Source organism: Diceros bicornis, chromosome 38 (assembly GCF_020826845.1).
Source record: "Diceros bicornis minor isolate mBicDic1 chromosome 38, mDicBic1.mat.cur, whole genome shotgun sequence".
NCBI lineage: Eukaryota > Metazoa > Chordata > Mammalia > Perissodactyla > Rhinocerotidae > Diceros > Diceros bicornis.
In genome coordinates, this window is record NC_080777.1 from 29,930,782 (window position 1) to 29,946,202 (window position 15,421).

The window sequence follows — 15,421 nt, forward strand, 5'->3', positions numbered from 1 at the left end:
TCCTCCCCAGCCCCTAGATGCCCCGAGGCTCCGGCCGTCCACTGCTAAGCTGGTCATCGCTTCCCTGGCCTGCCCAATGGGCCTGAGGCTTGAGGCCCTGGATGTCCTGCCCTCGCCCCTCGTCCATTGCCTGTGTTCTCTCCTCGGTCTAGTTCTGTCCTCTAGGGAGGTTCTGCTTCTTCCCCTGATGCCCTGGGCCTTTGGCTGGACTGGTCTAACTGGGAACCGGCCATACCTCCCAGGCTCTCAAGGCTTTTCTTACACGCTCAGAACCCCACTCCAGACTTTCCTATCTCCAGTTTGGGAATCGACCGGCCCTTAGCTCATTAGTTAAAAAGAGGTGATGGACACACTCTGAACAGAAGGAATGATCAAGGCCTTCTAAGCTCAGGGGACCAGTCTCCACGTCCCCAGGGGGCCTCACAGGCCCTCCCGTCTATGGAGCAGCTTCTGGGGACCAGGCACCATGTCAGGTCTTTACACATGTGATCCTTACAACTCCACGAAGCGCTGTCATGCTGTTATCCCATTTCACAGATGAGGAAACGGAGGCTTGGCAAGGCTGCTCCGTTTCTGCCTGCTCACTTACTAACGAATGGTAAAAAAGGATTCCAACCCAGGCCATATGGCAAACCTATGCCTTTAACAGTATGTTGGGGGCCGGCCCCATGGCTTAGCGGTTAAGTGCGCCGCTCCTCTACTGGCCGCCTGGGTTCGGATCCCAGGCGCGCACCGACGCACCACTTCTCCAGCCATGCTGAGGCCGTGTCCCACATACAGCAACTAGAAGGATGTGCAACTATGACATACAACTATCTACTGGGGCTTTGGGGAAAAAAAAAAGGAGGAGGATTGGCAATAGATGTTAGCTCAGAGCCGGTCTTCCTCAGCAAAAAGAGGAGGATTAGCATGGATGTTAGCTCAGGGCTGATCTTCCTCCCAAAAAACAACAACAACAAAAAAACAGTATGTTGGATTGCTCCCCTAGAACGGACATCACTTCCTCTGATGACCTGAGATGACATGGAACAAGCTGACGTCCATAGTGAGAGGCCCCTGGAGGAGGGGGAGTTCGGCAGGTGGAGAGGGGGCCTTGCGGGGCGCGATCTGAGCGGACAGGGAGCACTCAGTAAACCGGTGCCCTCTGCTCTCTGCCCAGCTCCCTGGAGATGACCTGCTATGACAGCGATGACGCCAACCCTCGCAGCGTGTCCAGCCTCTCCAACCGCTCGTCCCCCCTGTCCTGGCGCTACGGCCAGTCCAGCCCACGGCTGCAGGCTGGGGATGCACCCTCGGTGGGTGGGAGCTGCCGCTCGGAGGGGCCGCCCACCTGGTACATGCACGGCGAGCGGACCCACTACTCGCACACCATGCCCATGCGCAGCCCCAGCAAGCTCAGCCACATCTCCCGCCTGGAGCTGGTCGAGTCCCTGAACTCGGACGAGGTGGACCTCAAGTCCGGCTACATGAGCGACAGCGACCTCATGGGCAAGACGATGGCTGAGGACGATGACATCACCACCGGGTAGGGCAGGGCCCCGGAGGCTGGGGAGGGGGCTAGGGACGCCGCGGAAAGCCCGTGGAATGGGGTTCCCTGGAAGTGGGGTGGGGCTCACATCAGGGGTTTGGGTTTGCTGTGCTGGGATGGGGCCATGCAGGGCCTTGGCACGTGGTGGTGACTGCGCCTGAAGTTTGATGGGGCGTGTTCTAAACTTGGGGTGTCGGTGGGGGCTACATGTGAGGAACCCACTGGTCAAGGAAGGCGCCCCCCCCCCCCCGCCCCCGCCGGAGCCCTGTGGCCATCATTCTGAGGTATGTCCGGTCCTCCCCGGTCCTCTGCCCTCAAAAGGCCTGCAGGAAGGGCCTGGAAAACGGTGTTAGCCCAGCTCTCCTGCTAACTCTGTGTAGACCTTGGACACCTTAACCTGCTTCCCTATTTGTAAAGAGAGCGTGATTGTCCCATATCTGTCTGGGCAGCTGCTGAGAAGAAAGAATGAGAGCGTGAGGTGGGAGCCTCCAAGAGGGAAGCAGTGGTTCTCTCTCTGCTTCCGTCTCCAGGGTCCCCAGCCCCCTTGTCCCTCCTCTGTGGCCCTTAGTTTCTACCCCTCAGGTTTCTTCCTCCACGAACCTCTGCCCTTAATACAGCTTCCTGGTCCCCACCCTGGTCTATGCCACACAGGAACCCTCATCTTTTTCTCTTGTTCTGCCTCAGCTAACAGGGTTGGGCCTGTGGAATAGCGTGGAAGGGAAGTGAGGGGAGAGGATGGGAAGAAAGCAGTCGTAAGCCCTAAGACCAGAGAGCTGCAGGGGTTCTGGAAGGGTCTCTGGGGCATCTCTCAGCTGACCGCTACTCCACTCTTCCATCTTGGTCTGCTGGGACCCTCGGGGGACCACACAGGTAGACCACACAGACAGCAGCAGCACCCCATCCCCTACCCACTCAGGGGCTACCTTTCCCCAAGAAAACTCTCAAAGTTCAAGAGAACAGAAAGTAGCCCCTCCTCAGAAAGGACAGGGCGCAGAGTTCCAGGCCATCCACCATTCCCCACCCCGGGGGATAAACTTGGAGAAGTCTGCTCAGGGCCTGTCCAGCTGATCAGGCTGCTCTGCAGCAAAACAGCTGACGCGTGAATGGGGTTGTTTACTGCCTGTTCAATCCCAGGGGCCGGCCAACTTCACACTAGATCCGCCGGCCTGGAGCTGGGACGGGAGGGAAGCCGTCCAGCTCCTGCTGTGCTCAGGGCCTGTGCTGGGCAAGGACAGCCGCGGCGTCTGACGGGCTGCCCTGCATGGCCCCTGCCCCAGGAGGCTCCTTCTGAAGAAGTGTCATGTCCCTGCCCTCTGAGGGCTCCCAGCTGTGTAGGGCAGAGGGATGCACAGCCCCTGGGGGCGGGCAGAGTGCTCTGGAAGTTCCCATGTGTTGGAAAGACAGGGCCCCGGCCTCAGGGATTGCCCGACGGAGGTTGGCGAGAGCCCTCTGGGAGCCTCCCCACCCCTCCACCCCCCACCCTCCCCCGCCCACTGGCCAGGGCAGAAAATTCCCCAAATGCTGGAAGGCACCACACTCCTACCTGTGGAGGGGCCTGGTCTGAGCAGGCGGTGGGGATGCTGGCACTTAACTAGCTGTGTGAACTGGGCAGGTTAGTTAACCTCTGCAGGCTTTAGTTTGTCTATCTGCTAAATGCAGATGATGGTGGAACCTACCCAGGGTGATGGTGAAGATTAAATGGACTGATTTAGGGAGTGTTCGGAATGATTCCCGGCTCACTGTAAATGTTCAGTGTTAGCTATTGTTTTTATTGCTGTTATTACTGTTATTATTGTTATTGTCATTGTTAAAATACCATGGTGCGGGGCAGATGGGGGGATGGACTCCTGCCCTCTGAGGGTCCCAGACTTGCCCTCAGGGTGCAGTCTGACCAGAGCACAGAATCAGTGGTAGCAGCTGACCAGTCCTGCCAACATAGATTTTGGGGGTGTGGGGGTGTGGAATGCTGGGCAGGGGGAGCCAGGAAAGACGCCCTTTATCTACTCCCTGGCAACCTTTCTTTATGCTCCTCCCTCTGGGCAGTGTGTGTGCTCCTGAGTCAGTAAAAAGAGCAGCGTTGGAAAAGCTGGCCTGAATGAGGACGTGTCCCTTCTGTGCCCACCACCCTAAGCCCAGGGGAGCCTGGAGGTCGTGGGGGATGCAGAACAGAGTGCTGGCTGGGTGCTGTCCATAACATGGGCCTTCCTGTAAACTGCAGCGCTAGTTGCCAAGATAATTTCACACACGTCTTGTATGGTCAGTCTGCAATTAGTAGCAACTCTCAACGCTTGGGTTGTAAGCTTTCTCCATTGTTAACTTCCCTGCCAGGACTGTAAACACACCTTACATGTGCCAAGGAAGTCAGAATTGAGGGGAATCCATTTATAATCCCAGAAATTTTAATGTAAACATTCACTCCTCAATTATGTGTTTTCGTGGTTGAGCGTTGTGTTTTTTCATTAGAAACGAGGCATCTTAGATTCCAGCAAATCCTGAAGAGAAAATGCAAACCTGAGACACTATAGCTCAGCCTCTTTCTGGTCCTCCCATCCTGTGGGGTTTCCATCCAGGTTTTGTAATCTAGAAAATTATTTTTCCTGTTCATAAGATGGGTAGAGCTGTTCCTCGTAGAGGTGGGCCGCAATGCTTCCCTTCTCACCCCCGTGGTGACACCCCTGCGGTGACACCCCATACACCCCCATCAGCCACTGCCCATTGCCATTCGCTTTTTGTGTGTGTGTATGTGAGGAAGATCAGTCCTGAGCTAACATCCATCCCAATCCTCCTCTTTTTGCCGAGGAAGACTGGCCCTGGGCTAACATCTGTGCCCATCTTCTTCCACTTTATATGGGACGCCGCCACAGCATGGCCTGACAAGCGGTGAATCGGTGCGCGCCTGGGATCCGAACCCGGACTGCCAGCAGCAGAGCGCTCTCGCTTAACTGCTACACCATAGGGCTGGCCCCTGCCATTCGCATTTCTGCCGACCAGGAGCTCCCAACATGGGGCCAGTGGGAGAGGTGCGCTGACCGATGGGCCTCCCTGTCCTCCACTGGGTGACATGATCAGCCACAAGCTATCACTGAGCCATGAGACACGATGGTGACTCAGTGCTCTCAGTTATCTTGGGAGATCATCCCCCCGGGGGCTCTTCCCCAGACCACATTCAGGCCGGGTCATCTCTCTCTGCTCCAGCCAACACCAGGCCTTTCCTGGGTCACCAATCCGTGTGAGTTCAGGGGAGGCGAATTCCTCAAACATGGGGAAGGTGAACTGCTGTTGCTGCCAAAATAATCATATGCTTTTAAAAAATTATGTATTTTTAAAATTGTGTTAAATGTTTTTTATATATGGTTAGTATGTTAACCATTTTTAAGTGTACAGTTTGATGACAATAAGTATATTCACACTGTTGTGCAACCGTCACCACCATCCATCTCCAGAACTTTTCTCATCTTCCCAAACTGAAACTCTGTCCCCATTAAACAAAAATTCCCCATTTTCCCCTCCCCCAGCCCCCAGCATCACCGTACTACTTTCTGTTTCTATGAACTTATCTACTCAAGGGACCTCGTATATGTGGAATCATACAGTATTTGTCATTTTGTGACTGGCTTATTTTACTCAGTGTGATGTCATCAAGGTTTATCCGTGTGTAGCATGTGTCAGAATTTCCTTCCTTTTTAAGGCTGAATAATATTTTATTGTGTGGATAGACCACATTTTGTTTATCCATTCAGTTGTCAATGGGTTGTTTCCACCTTTGGCTGTTGTAAATAATCCTGCTATGAACACTGGTGTACAAATATCCTTTCAAGCCCTTGGTTTCAGTTCTTTTGGGCAAATACCTAGAAGTGGAATTAGTGGGTCATATGGTAATTCTATTTTTAATATTTTGAGGAACCACCATACTGTTTTCCACAGGGGCTGCACCATTTTACATTCCCCCTGGCAATGCACCAGCATTCCAATTTCTCCACTTCCTCATCAACACTTATTATTTTCTGTTTGTGTTTTTAATAGTAGCCATCCTAATGGGTGTGAAGTGATATCTCATTGTGGTTTGATTTGCATTTCCCTAATGATTAGTGATGTTGAGCATCTCTTCATGTGCTTATTGGCCATTCGTATATCTTCTCTGGAGACATGTCTATTCAAATCCTTTGTCCATTTTTTAATTGGGTTGTTTTGTTGTTGTTGAGTTGTAGGCGTTCTTTATATATTCAGATATTAATCTCTTATCGTACGTATGATTTGCAGATGTTTTCTCCTGTTCTGTAGGTTGTCTTTTCATTCTGTTGATAGTGTCCTTTGATGCACAAAAGTTTTTCATTTTGATGAAGACCAGTTTATCTATTGTTTCTTTTGTTGCCTGTGCTTTTGGTGTCACATCCAAGAAATCATTGCCAAATCCACTGTCATAAACCTTTTCCCCTGTATTTTCTTCTGAGTTTTATAGCTGATGGGACTTTTTAAAAATACAGATTCCAAGTCTCATCCCAGACCTCCCAAGCAGATTCTCTGCTCCCCAGGAAGCCATATTTTTCTAAAGCTTCTCAGTGACTTTGGATCAGTCCATCTTCCCATGAAGTACAAGAATCTTCTTTATAGTGTCCCTGAGAGTTGGTCTTTCAGCCTTGACTCACGTAGGCACACTGACAGGGAGCTTATTCCATTTCAGATAGAATAAAATTATCAGAAAGCTTCTGAATATTCACCAGAAATCTGCCTCACTGTTACTTCTGCCTATTGATTTGAATTTTGTCGTCTGGGAAAAATAGAATTAAGTGTAAATCTTCATTCAAATATTTCAACATGTTCTTAATGATGGCTCAGAGATTCTCTTCTTTAGATCAAAAAAAAAAAAAAAAAGTCCCCAGCTATTCCAGCACTTGCTTAAATGACCCAGTTTTCTGGCTCCTGATTATCCTGGTCACCCTCCTCTGGAAACTCTCAAGTTGTCAACGATCCTCTTAAAATCTGGCACCTGGATGGGTCACTGCCTGACACTAGTCCCGCCAGGGTGACATCCAAACACAACATTGTGACAACTTTAAGCTGGCTGCTGACTGTCTGAGATGACAGCTCGGGACATTCCTACCTCTTGAAAAGAGAAAAGGAATTTGTTTTTCTAAAAATAGGGAGGTCTGGAATTTAATCTAAGTAAGAAGATAAGTTCGGCAGCCCTCTGTCCTTCCCAACCCGGGTGCCCAGGGCTGGCGCGGGAGGTGCAGAAGACAGACGCCCTGCAGGGGTGAATGCAGCCGCCAGGCCTAGGGGCCACTGTGCCCAGAGGGGAAGGAGGTCAGGCGGCCTTCCCCATCCCCTCCTGCTTTGACTCGGATTTACTTCTCAGCGTCTCCATTTCTGTCTTTGTGAATGGTAGCCTGGGCAGGCGTGTCTGAGCTTTGCAGGTTAATGGGCAGGAATCCTGGGCAGAGCCAGCAGCAGTCCTGCCATGTCACACACCTCCAGGGGGCGCCATTCACTTGTACAGAGTGGTGTCATGTCCAGCAACCTATGCCAGGGCCGCAGAACCTTAGACAGAGCCAGCAGGCCCCATCTTGAGAAGGCTCTGTGGGTGTGTGTTGGGTGACAGTAGGATTTCTTGGTGACCGTCTGCTGTGCCCTATGTCTCTCCTTAGGTGGTTCCTGCTCCGAGTGTGAGGCTGGATGTCCCAGTCTTTTTGCTGCCTCCTCACCTGCCCCTCCCTTCCCCAGCCTGTCCTCTTGAACTGTGCTTGAGCGCTCGGGAACAGATGGGACTCGTTTCCTCCTTGGCTCTGAAGTGTCCTGACGTTGAAAAATGTCAGATAAAATAAACCGTAGGCCCTGCCTTCTCCCAGGCTGGCTCTCTGCTCCCAGAGGCCATGAGCCCAAACCTTAAAGAGACACCTCCCAGCCTTGCTAAGCGGGCCTCAGCCTCCACAGCCACCCTCCTGCGAAGGAGCCTCATTCGCTGCTGTCCAGTTTGGCTGACGTCCGACTGGCTTACCCCAGGATGCCCAACACAACCACCGTCAGCAGCAAGAATTCCCTTGCAGTGGGCACTGGGTTTGTAGGGTTTGCAAAAAGAGAAGAGGAGCCGTCTGGATTTGAGTGGGTGGGGAGGAGGGTCTTCTTCTTCTGCCTTCGTCTTCTCTGTCTCCTGGCAGTTCTTGAGGCTTCCCACCTAGTAAGCAGCTGGACCGGGCCTGCCTTTTGCCAATGGAACACAAGGATAGGGGCAGAGGGCGGTAGGGAGCCACTGGGGAGGGACCCAACATTCAAGCTCAGGAAGGAAACTCAGTTTCTGTCCTTGAAGACCTTCAAATCCAAAAGGGAGGTAGGATGCCTGCTGGGTTCACAGCAAAAGAAGTGATGTGTGGTTGAAGCAGACAGAGGGTGCTGCCTCTTTTGGGGGTGACATCCACAATTACAGCGTTGACCTGCAGCTTCACACCCATAGCTTTGGCTGATGCTTCTCTGTGGTGCAGGGAAGGAGCACTGGGCTAATCTAGGGAGCTGGAGTTCCATCCTAAGCACCCCTCTAGCTTGCCGTGTGGCGCTGAGCAAGTCACCTAATCTTTCTGAGTCTTAGTTCGTTCATTTATAAAGAGGTGAGCATTTTTACCTTGTGAAGATCTAGTGGAAAAGAACATATGAGTTTTTTGAAAAGTAAAAAGGGCTCTTGGTTTGAAATACATGATTCTGATCTCAACTGACTGTTGTGTTCATTTAATTGATGGCCTCTGTCTTCGTTAGAGGCTACTAGAGACACAGAGTTAGATGTCTTACACTTGGCAGATGAGTTCACTGAATCTGGGCTTTGACCTCTGTGGTGAGGATGATCTTATTTTGCTTTTAACACTGCCTTAATATTCTTTTAGTCCCGTGCTGTGTGGTTAAATACACAGCTTTGAGAGCAGGCTAACCAATACAGGCGTGCTGCATGTTGGCAGTGTGGCCGGGGTGGTGTGCAGTGAAGGCTCGTGGCTGGACTGCCTGGGGTGGAATCCTGGCTCCTCTGACTGGCTGTGTGAGTTTGGGTGAGCTCTTCTCCCTCTGCTCCAGTATCTCAGCTGAGAAATGTGGAGAGTTAATGGTGCTACCAGGTAAGATAGATGTGATGAGTAGATTAGTCAATACCCTACTTCATACATAACAAGTGTCAACAAACGCTCGCTGTTGTTTGTCAGCCGTTTGATAACAGACGGCAGCAGGTTGATGGACCTCAGCCTCACACGCACGTTCTCAATGATAACACGGTATTTGGGAAAGTGTGTGTTAACCTTCATGCTTGAAGATGATGTTTCTGATCCTCCCTAGGAAGACGACAGACTAAGTGGTTTGCTTGGGAAAGTGTGTGTTAACCTTCATGCTTGAAGATGATGTTTCTGATCCTCCCTAGGAAGACGACAGACTAAGTGGTTTGCCAAGCAAGGTGGGCATGTCCTGACCCAGTTACACTTGTTCATACAACGCTCTCATGTGGCAGACGGTGCCCATCTGTGGTTTGCACAGCACCCAGTGACTTCTGGGCCATGGGTTCAGCATGTGGTCGTGCAGGACAGCTAAGCTAGTTGTGCAGAGGGTCACACAAGAGAACGCGGCCTCTTTCCCATCATGACCTGGCTAACTGGGCTGTCTGTCCCTCACTCAGACTTGTTTGTCGTATATGGAGAGTATCGTGGGCTGGGGTCCGCCAGAAGCCGACTGGAGATGAGGATTTGAGGGCAGGTGGTTTATTTGGGTGATGAGTCCAGAAAGGCCTGATGGGGGTGGGAAGTGAGTCGGAAGAGAAGGGCAGCCAATGCAGGTATGTCCCTGTGCAGGTCACTGCTGTGGGAACCGGGGCTGAGGGACTTCTGGGAGACTACCTGGGACACCCCTCAGAGTCGCCCCACCCAGAGGGCAGGGGAGTGTGGATGTTTCTCTCTCAACTCCCATTGCGTCCCGGCTTCCCTAGCCTGCTCCACACGGGCTGAGAGCAGTCCCTCAGGCTGACAGTCACAGGTGCCTGCAGAGTTCTCTTGGCACCTATGGGAACAGTGACCGCAGGTGGGACACAAATGGCATCAATTATAAAGAGGGAGGGAGGGAAGGAGCATATGGAGTCAGATTCCTGGGTCTGATGGGAGGGAAGGGGTATCTTCAGAGAGCCCCAGCTCTTGAAACAGCCCTTAATTCTTCAAACAATAGTGACTGCACTCCTAGGTCCCTGTGGGTTAATCGGCATCTCAGTGTCTGTTCAAACCCAGCGGTCGGCGAAGGTTAGAGAGAACCAGGTACTCCAGAGGGGCAGCTGGAGGCAGGCTGGTTGCCATGGTGACTGATAGGCTGAGGCGGGGCCCCTCCTCTGGTGTGTCCTAGTAACCTACAGTTGAGCTGCTGGGGTTTCACTGAGTGTGATGACACACAGTTTGGTTGACAGTCAAGGTGGACAAGGGGTTGAGGAAGCTGTTGCCATGGTTTTGGCTTTTCCCCACCAGCCCTGCCCACCTGCCCGCCTGTCCCCTTGTCTCTCCTCCAATTGTCAGCCTCCTTCTTTTCCCCACAAACCTTCTGTTCTCTGATAAGCTGGCTGGGCTCGCATGGTGTCTGGAAATTCCATGCAATCTGATATTACAGAGAGAGCACAAGTTTGGAAGTATGACAGGCCTGGGTTCAGATCCCAACTCCGAGGCTTTGGGAAAACTGGATCCATTCTAGTAACACTGACATAGGATTGTTGTCAGGATGTTATAGAAGATACTATGTTACTACACTAGGTATGCAGTAGGTGCTGGTTAAATGTTACCTCTCTCCCTTCTTTTGTTGGCTCCTAAAACCAAAACTATGAAGGACCTTGGAGAGGCACTCTCCCGCCTGGTTGGTGATGCCCAGTTGCCCAATGCCCTGATTCATCCTGCTGCGGGATGTTGCTGTCTGACTCTGGGTTGTCCTGGAATGTGTGTCTGTAATTTGTACTGTAGTAACTTGTGCTTTTATGATTCCTTAACAATTGCACCGCACATACGGTTTATAAAAACACTAATATGGCATTATCTTATTTAATCTTTACAACACTGTGAGTTAGGTATTCTTTCTCCCAATTTACAAATGAGGAAGCTGGAACTTGGCTGAACTGGCTTACCAGGATCCCGTAACTTGAAACTTGAAAGTGGCAGCAGCAGAGCAGAACCTAGGCCACCCGACTCCTGCATTCGTGCTCTTCCTGGTACGCCCACTGCCTTGCTGTGCGCACCGCGAAGCCTTTTCCCTCCGTGGGCAGCCCATGCGCCCCCAAAGCCTGGGAGCATGTTGGGGGCAGGGATCCCGTGCCTTCCACTGGAGCAGGAGCTTCCCCAGGACAGAGGCCCTGTCTTCTCTCTACTACCTCTCAGCACCCAGCAGCACAGATTCTAAGGCCATGCTGTTGACTGACCAATGAATCGTTGTTAGAGACCCCGTCCTGGAATGCCCCTAACTGACCTCTCCATCTTCAGGATAGGGTCTTGCTGTGGAGAGCCACAAAGTCACCACAGCCAGGAGCTCAGGGCCAAGGGCAGAGGAACAGCCCAAGCCTGTGTGAATACAAGTCTTGTTGACTCTGGCTCAAAGGCTGAGCTGTCCCAGGATGTTCATGAGGGGCAGCTCTGGCCTCTAGGCTATCAGATGTGTCTGGCCAGACAGCAAAAGACCATTCACTGCTGCTGAAGACAGGCCAGCAGGCCAGGCAGAGGACTTACCCACTGAGCTGTGCATGGGGGTGCCCTGAAGAGGCCGCGGGACTGAATTGTTCTTGCCTCTGTGTTGGGGCGATGATGAGTCGAGCCCAGGCAGATGCACAGAAGTCTGGATTGGCAAACAGGCAGAAAGAGAGAGCCAGACCCAGAGGGACCCAAAGCACGTAGCTATGTAAGGGACAGATCGACACTTACTGACTGTGCAAGATGGGGTAGGGGAGAGACAAGGTAGGAGAGCGGATGTCAGGGCCTGTGCCACAGATAAACCAAGCCAGGCTTCGTGATGTGCACGCCAAGGAGGGATGAGAGACAGACAGATACTGTGCCGGACACATCCGATCACGTGTGTGAGAGGCGGGCGATACAAAGAGGCTGTGTGTGCACTAGCTGGACGGGCAGAGGACGGAGGACGTGCCCGCCGATGCGCAGGGGTGTGCAGACCCCAACAGGTAGTGTCTGCGAGGGGAGGGACTCTGCAGAGTTGGGGAGTGACCCTGCACTCAGCCTGGAGCCTGAGCCAGAGCAGGGCCAACGGATTGTCACCCACCCACCCTTCCTGCTTCCCTGGGCCACCTCGCTTTAAAAGGGGTCTGTCTTGTGCCCAGTCCCCCCTTTCTTGTGGGGCATCTCCAGCCTGGAAGATAGGGACACATCTCCGACCCAGTTCCTGCCGGCTTCTCCTGACTGCTCCCTCTCTTCCAGCTCTCTCCCCCGGCCCCTCTTCTCATTGGTCAACTTCCTCAATCTCCCAGCCTGTCTGGCTTCTCTCTCAGCCCCTGTAGGTTTGATCACGGGGCAATTCAAGAATGACACCCTCTGCACGTCCACGGCCACATGGACAGACCTGAGTGGTGGGACGTCTAGCAGCAGGGCCTCCCAGGACCACTGGCGTCCTGCCGAGTGTCATTAGAGAAGGGACAGAGCTTGTCATCTGCTGTCACCGTCCCTTTCCAAGCCATAAGCCTCCACAGAGGGGCCCCGGGGACAGCCGCCGCCCTGTGCCCACGTGGGAGTGAACTTTCCTCAGATGGCCCCCGTGGTCTGGATGTAGCTGGGACACGGAGCTCCTGGTGTGTGGCTCCAGCTGAGATGCTGCCCTTCCTGGCTCTGAGCAGGTGCCCCCGAAGTCTGGGAGGCAGCAGCTACAGTCTCTTATGTCTCCATCAGTCCTTGTGGTTTGTCTCCTGCTCTTGGGAGGCAGGGTGGCAAAGTCTGTGGAACATTCTGGAGTCCGTCTGACCTGAATTTAATCCTTGGTTTGCCACTCATTACCTGCGTGACCTGGGATGAGTTACTTCGCCTCCTTGTGCTTCAGTCTCACTGTCTGGAAGGAAGGATGATAATAATGCCCACCTCATGGTGTTTATTCATATATTCAACAAATGTTTGTAGAGACCTACTACACCAGACACTTGGGATACATCAGGAGAAAAAACAGACATGTTCTTAAACTCACACACCAAAAAGAGATGCCAATCAAGCAGACAAATAAATATGTAGTAGATTAGGTGGTGCTGTATGTCACGAGGGAAAATAGAGCAGGGTAGGGGCAGAGAGGGATGGGTGGGGCTGCTTGAGATTGGGTGGTCAGGGAAGGCATCTCTGGTAAACTGTGCACGGAAGAGCATGTGCAAAGGCCCTGAGGCAAGCACGGGCTTGTGTTCAAGGAACTGCAAGGTCAGTGTGGCTGAAGCAGAGCAAACAAGGGGAGAGTAGTTAGAAATGAGGTCAGATCAGGAGGTAGCCAGGGGCCAGGTAATAAAGGGCTTTGGACACCACGGGGAGGACTTTGTGGGGAGAGGGGAAGCCAAGGGAAGTTCTCAGGGAGAGGAACAAGATCTGACATGTTTTGCGAAGCATCTGCCTGGCTACGATGAGGAGAATGACCACAGGGAACCAGGGAAGCCTGGAAGCATGGACAGGACGTGGTTGAGATGATCACTGTGAGAGAAGACGCGGTTAGCCAGGGACATAGAGGTGGAAGTGGTGTGAAGGGTTTGGAGGATAAATGGAGGCCATATATTTACAGTGCCTTCTCAAATCATATAAGGTTTTATTTTTCTTTCTCTCCGGAGATTAGTGATCCAACTTGGTAGCAGAGAACCTGGGGCAGCAGGTGCTCAGGTTGTTCTGGAATCATTGCGTCTGGCCTCAGGGACCTGAGCTGGAGGGATTATAGACACACACGCACACACATACGTGTGCGCTTCTGCCCAGGGAGGCCAGCTGACGGCCCATCAGGCCTTTACTGGGGAGGCAGCCTCTCTCCTGTCTCCGTCCCCATTGTCTCATCTGTCCCGCGTGCTCAGAACCACACAGAGACTGATGTTTGGGATGGTGGGAGGAGAACAGTAGCTCACTCTCTCAGACCTGGCAGGGGAGCTTCCTCTGGGCCGCCTCGCCCAGCTGGGGGGTGATGAGAGGGGCAGGGCTCCTCAGAGGTTGGATAAATATTTGCAGAGCAGGAACACAGGCGGGAACAGGACCCTGTCCTCCAGCAGGCTCATGTGCTTCCCCAGAGACGTCTCAGCTGGGATTAGGGCGAGGCTTTGGGACCCTCCACTGGGCATCTCCTGACTCCAGTGCCCCCATCCAGACTCTCCCACTACCCTCAAAACCTTTCCATCTGAGCCCAGGCTGGCCCAGGGAGGGAGTTGGTGAGAAATGGCAGCATTGACTAGTAGAAAGAACACTGCCCTGGGAGTCAGGAAGCCTGGCTTCTGTAGAAGGGCCTTGAGCAAGTCACTTTTCCTTTCTGAGCTCAATTTCCTCCATATGTGAACCAGATGATCTCCAGAGACTTTTTTCGGCTCTGACATTCTGGATTCTCTGACCACATGAAGTGGAGCTATTCTGGGCTCCCTGGCATGTCCTCCAGGAAGGGCCTGGAGGTTGGTGAGGAAAGGGACAATCTTGCTAGGTCAGGAGTGGAGAGAACCTCTCCGGGGTCGTGCACAAGGAGCTCTTGAAAACTCAGATCCCCTGAGAGGTCAAGAAACCCACTGGAGATCTAGTCGAGAGTGATCCCTGGCCCGGGACTAATGTCGTCACGGCTTCCACGCAGGTGGCCAAAGTACCCAAGGCCACTGTCTTAACCTGTCTGGGTTTCATGTTCTAAACAACTATAATAACACCTGTGTCACCTTGGATGTGAAAGTGCTACATACGCTGGGAATGACTGTGGTAGATGTCTCCATCAAGGTCACAGCAGATGATTCTCTGGGATTCGGTGGGGTGATTGGGGGACCTGGGGGTAAGTTTTTAAAAGCCAGGATTAGAGATGTGGCCAGGTCATTCCCCAGGACAGCATAGGATCCCCCCGCAGAGTGATCACAGGGTTGACTCCCCTAAGTCCTTTCTCCCCTGTCCCTGTCCCTCTGTTTTGGTCTAATTCCTTCTCTTTCTCATCACCCCTCTCCACACAGTGAAACGCTCTTTGTTCTGCCTCTGCCAAGATGCTGCCAGCGCAGCCTGGCCAGGATGTGGTGGGGTCTCAGGCTGGCTTTCCCCCAAAGTCCCCAGGGAGCATCTCTGACTGGCCAAGACTTGTGGAGGGGCAGAGCCTTTCTAGCTAAGGAAGTAAACAGCCTCCTACTTGATGGGGAAGAGGGAAGTGAGGGTAGGTCAAGGGACAGAGCGGACACCCACCCGGGGGCCCTAGTCTTCTCAAGGGTCTCACTTCTGGGGCATACCAGGAGATCAGGGGTGTGGTCAGGCCCCAGGCAGGTGACACTGGAACCCACTCAGACCACATGGAATTTCCTGAAAGTCTCTTTTTCTTGTCTTGCTCTAACCAACCCCAACAACCTTTGAGATGATTGTCAGGGAAACCACCAGAGCCTCCCACAGACCTCTCTGCAGGTCTCTGTTGGAAATGGAGCACAGTCCAGAGGACCGTGGGCCAGAGCCGAGGTGGCTCCAGACATCCTCAGAGGTGGTGGGGGAGGGGATCACCCCCCACGGGAATCTGGCTGAAGGACCTCTTGCATATTGGCCTGGGCTCTGCCCTCCACTCTGGATATTTCCTGGCCTTTCCATGCCTCAGTTTCCCCCTGGAATGAGCCACTCTGCTGGCCCTGGCACAGGAGACAAACGAGATCATGGCTGCCAGGGCTCCTGGAGGAGAAGCGCCAGAGGAGACAGAGGAGGCCTATCTGAGATAGACGGGCCTTTTTCTTCTCTCCCT

At 52.9% G+C, this 15,421-nt stretch overlaps 1 protein-coding gene across 6 annotated transcripts in view; it reads left to right on the forward strand.

Moving 5' to 3' along the window:
* The window catches only part of NAV1 (neuron navigator 1), a 235,722-nt gene that overhangs the window by 147,392 nt on the left and 72,909 nt on the right, over positions 1–15,421 (forward strand). For all 6 annotated transcript variants that reach the window (XM_058533784.1, XM_058533785.1, XM_058533786.1 and 3 more), the window contains one exon: positions 1,160–1,525. In XM_058533784.1, coding sequence (XP_058389767.1) covers positions 1,160–1,525 — 366 coding nt within the window. The remainder of the gene's footprint in view (positions 1–1,159; positions 1,526–15,421) is intronic.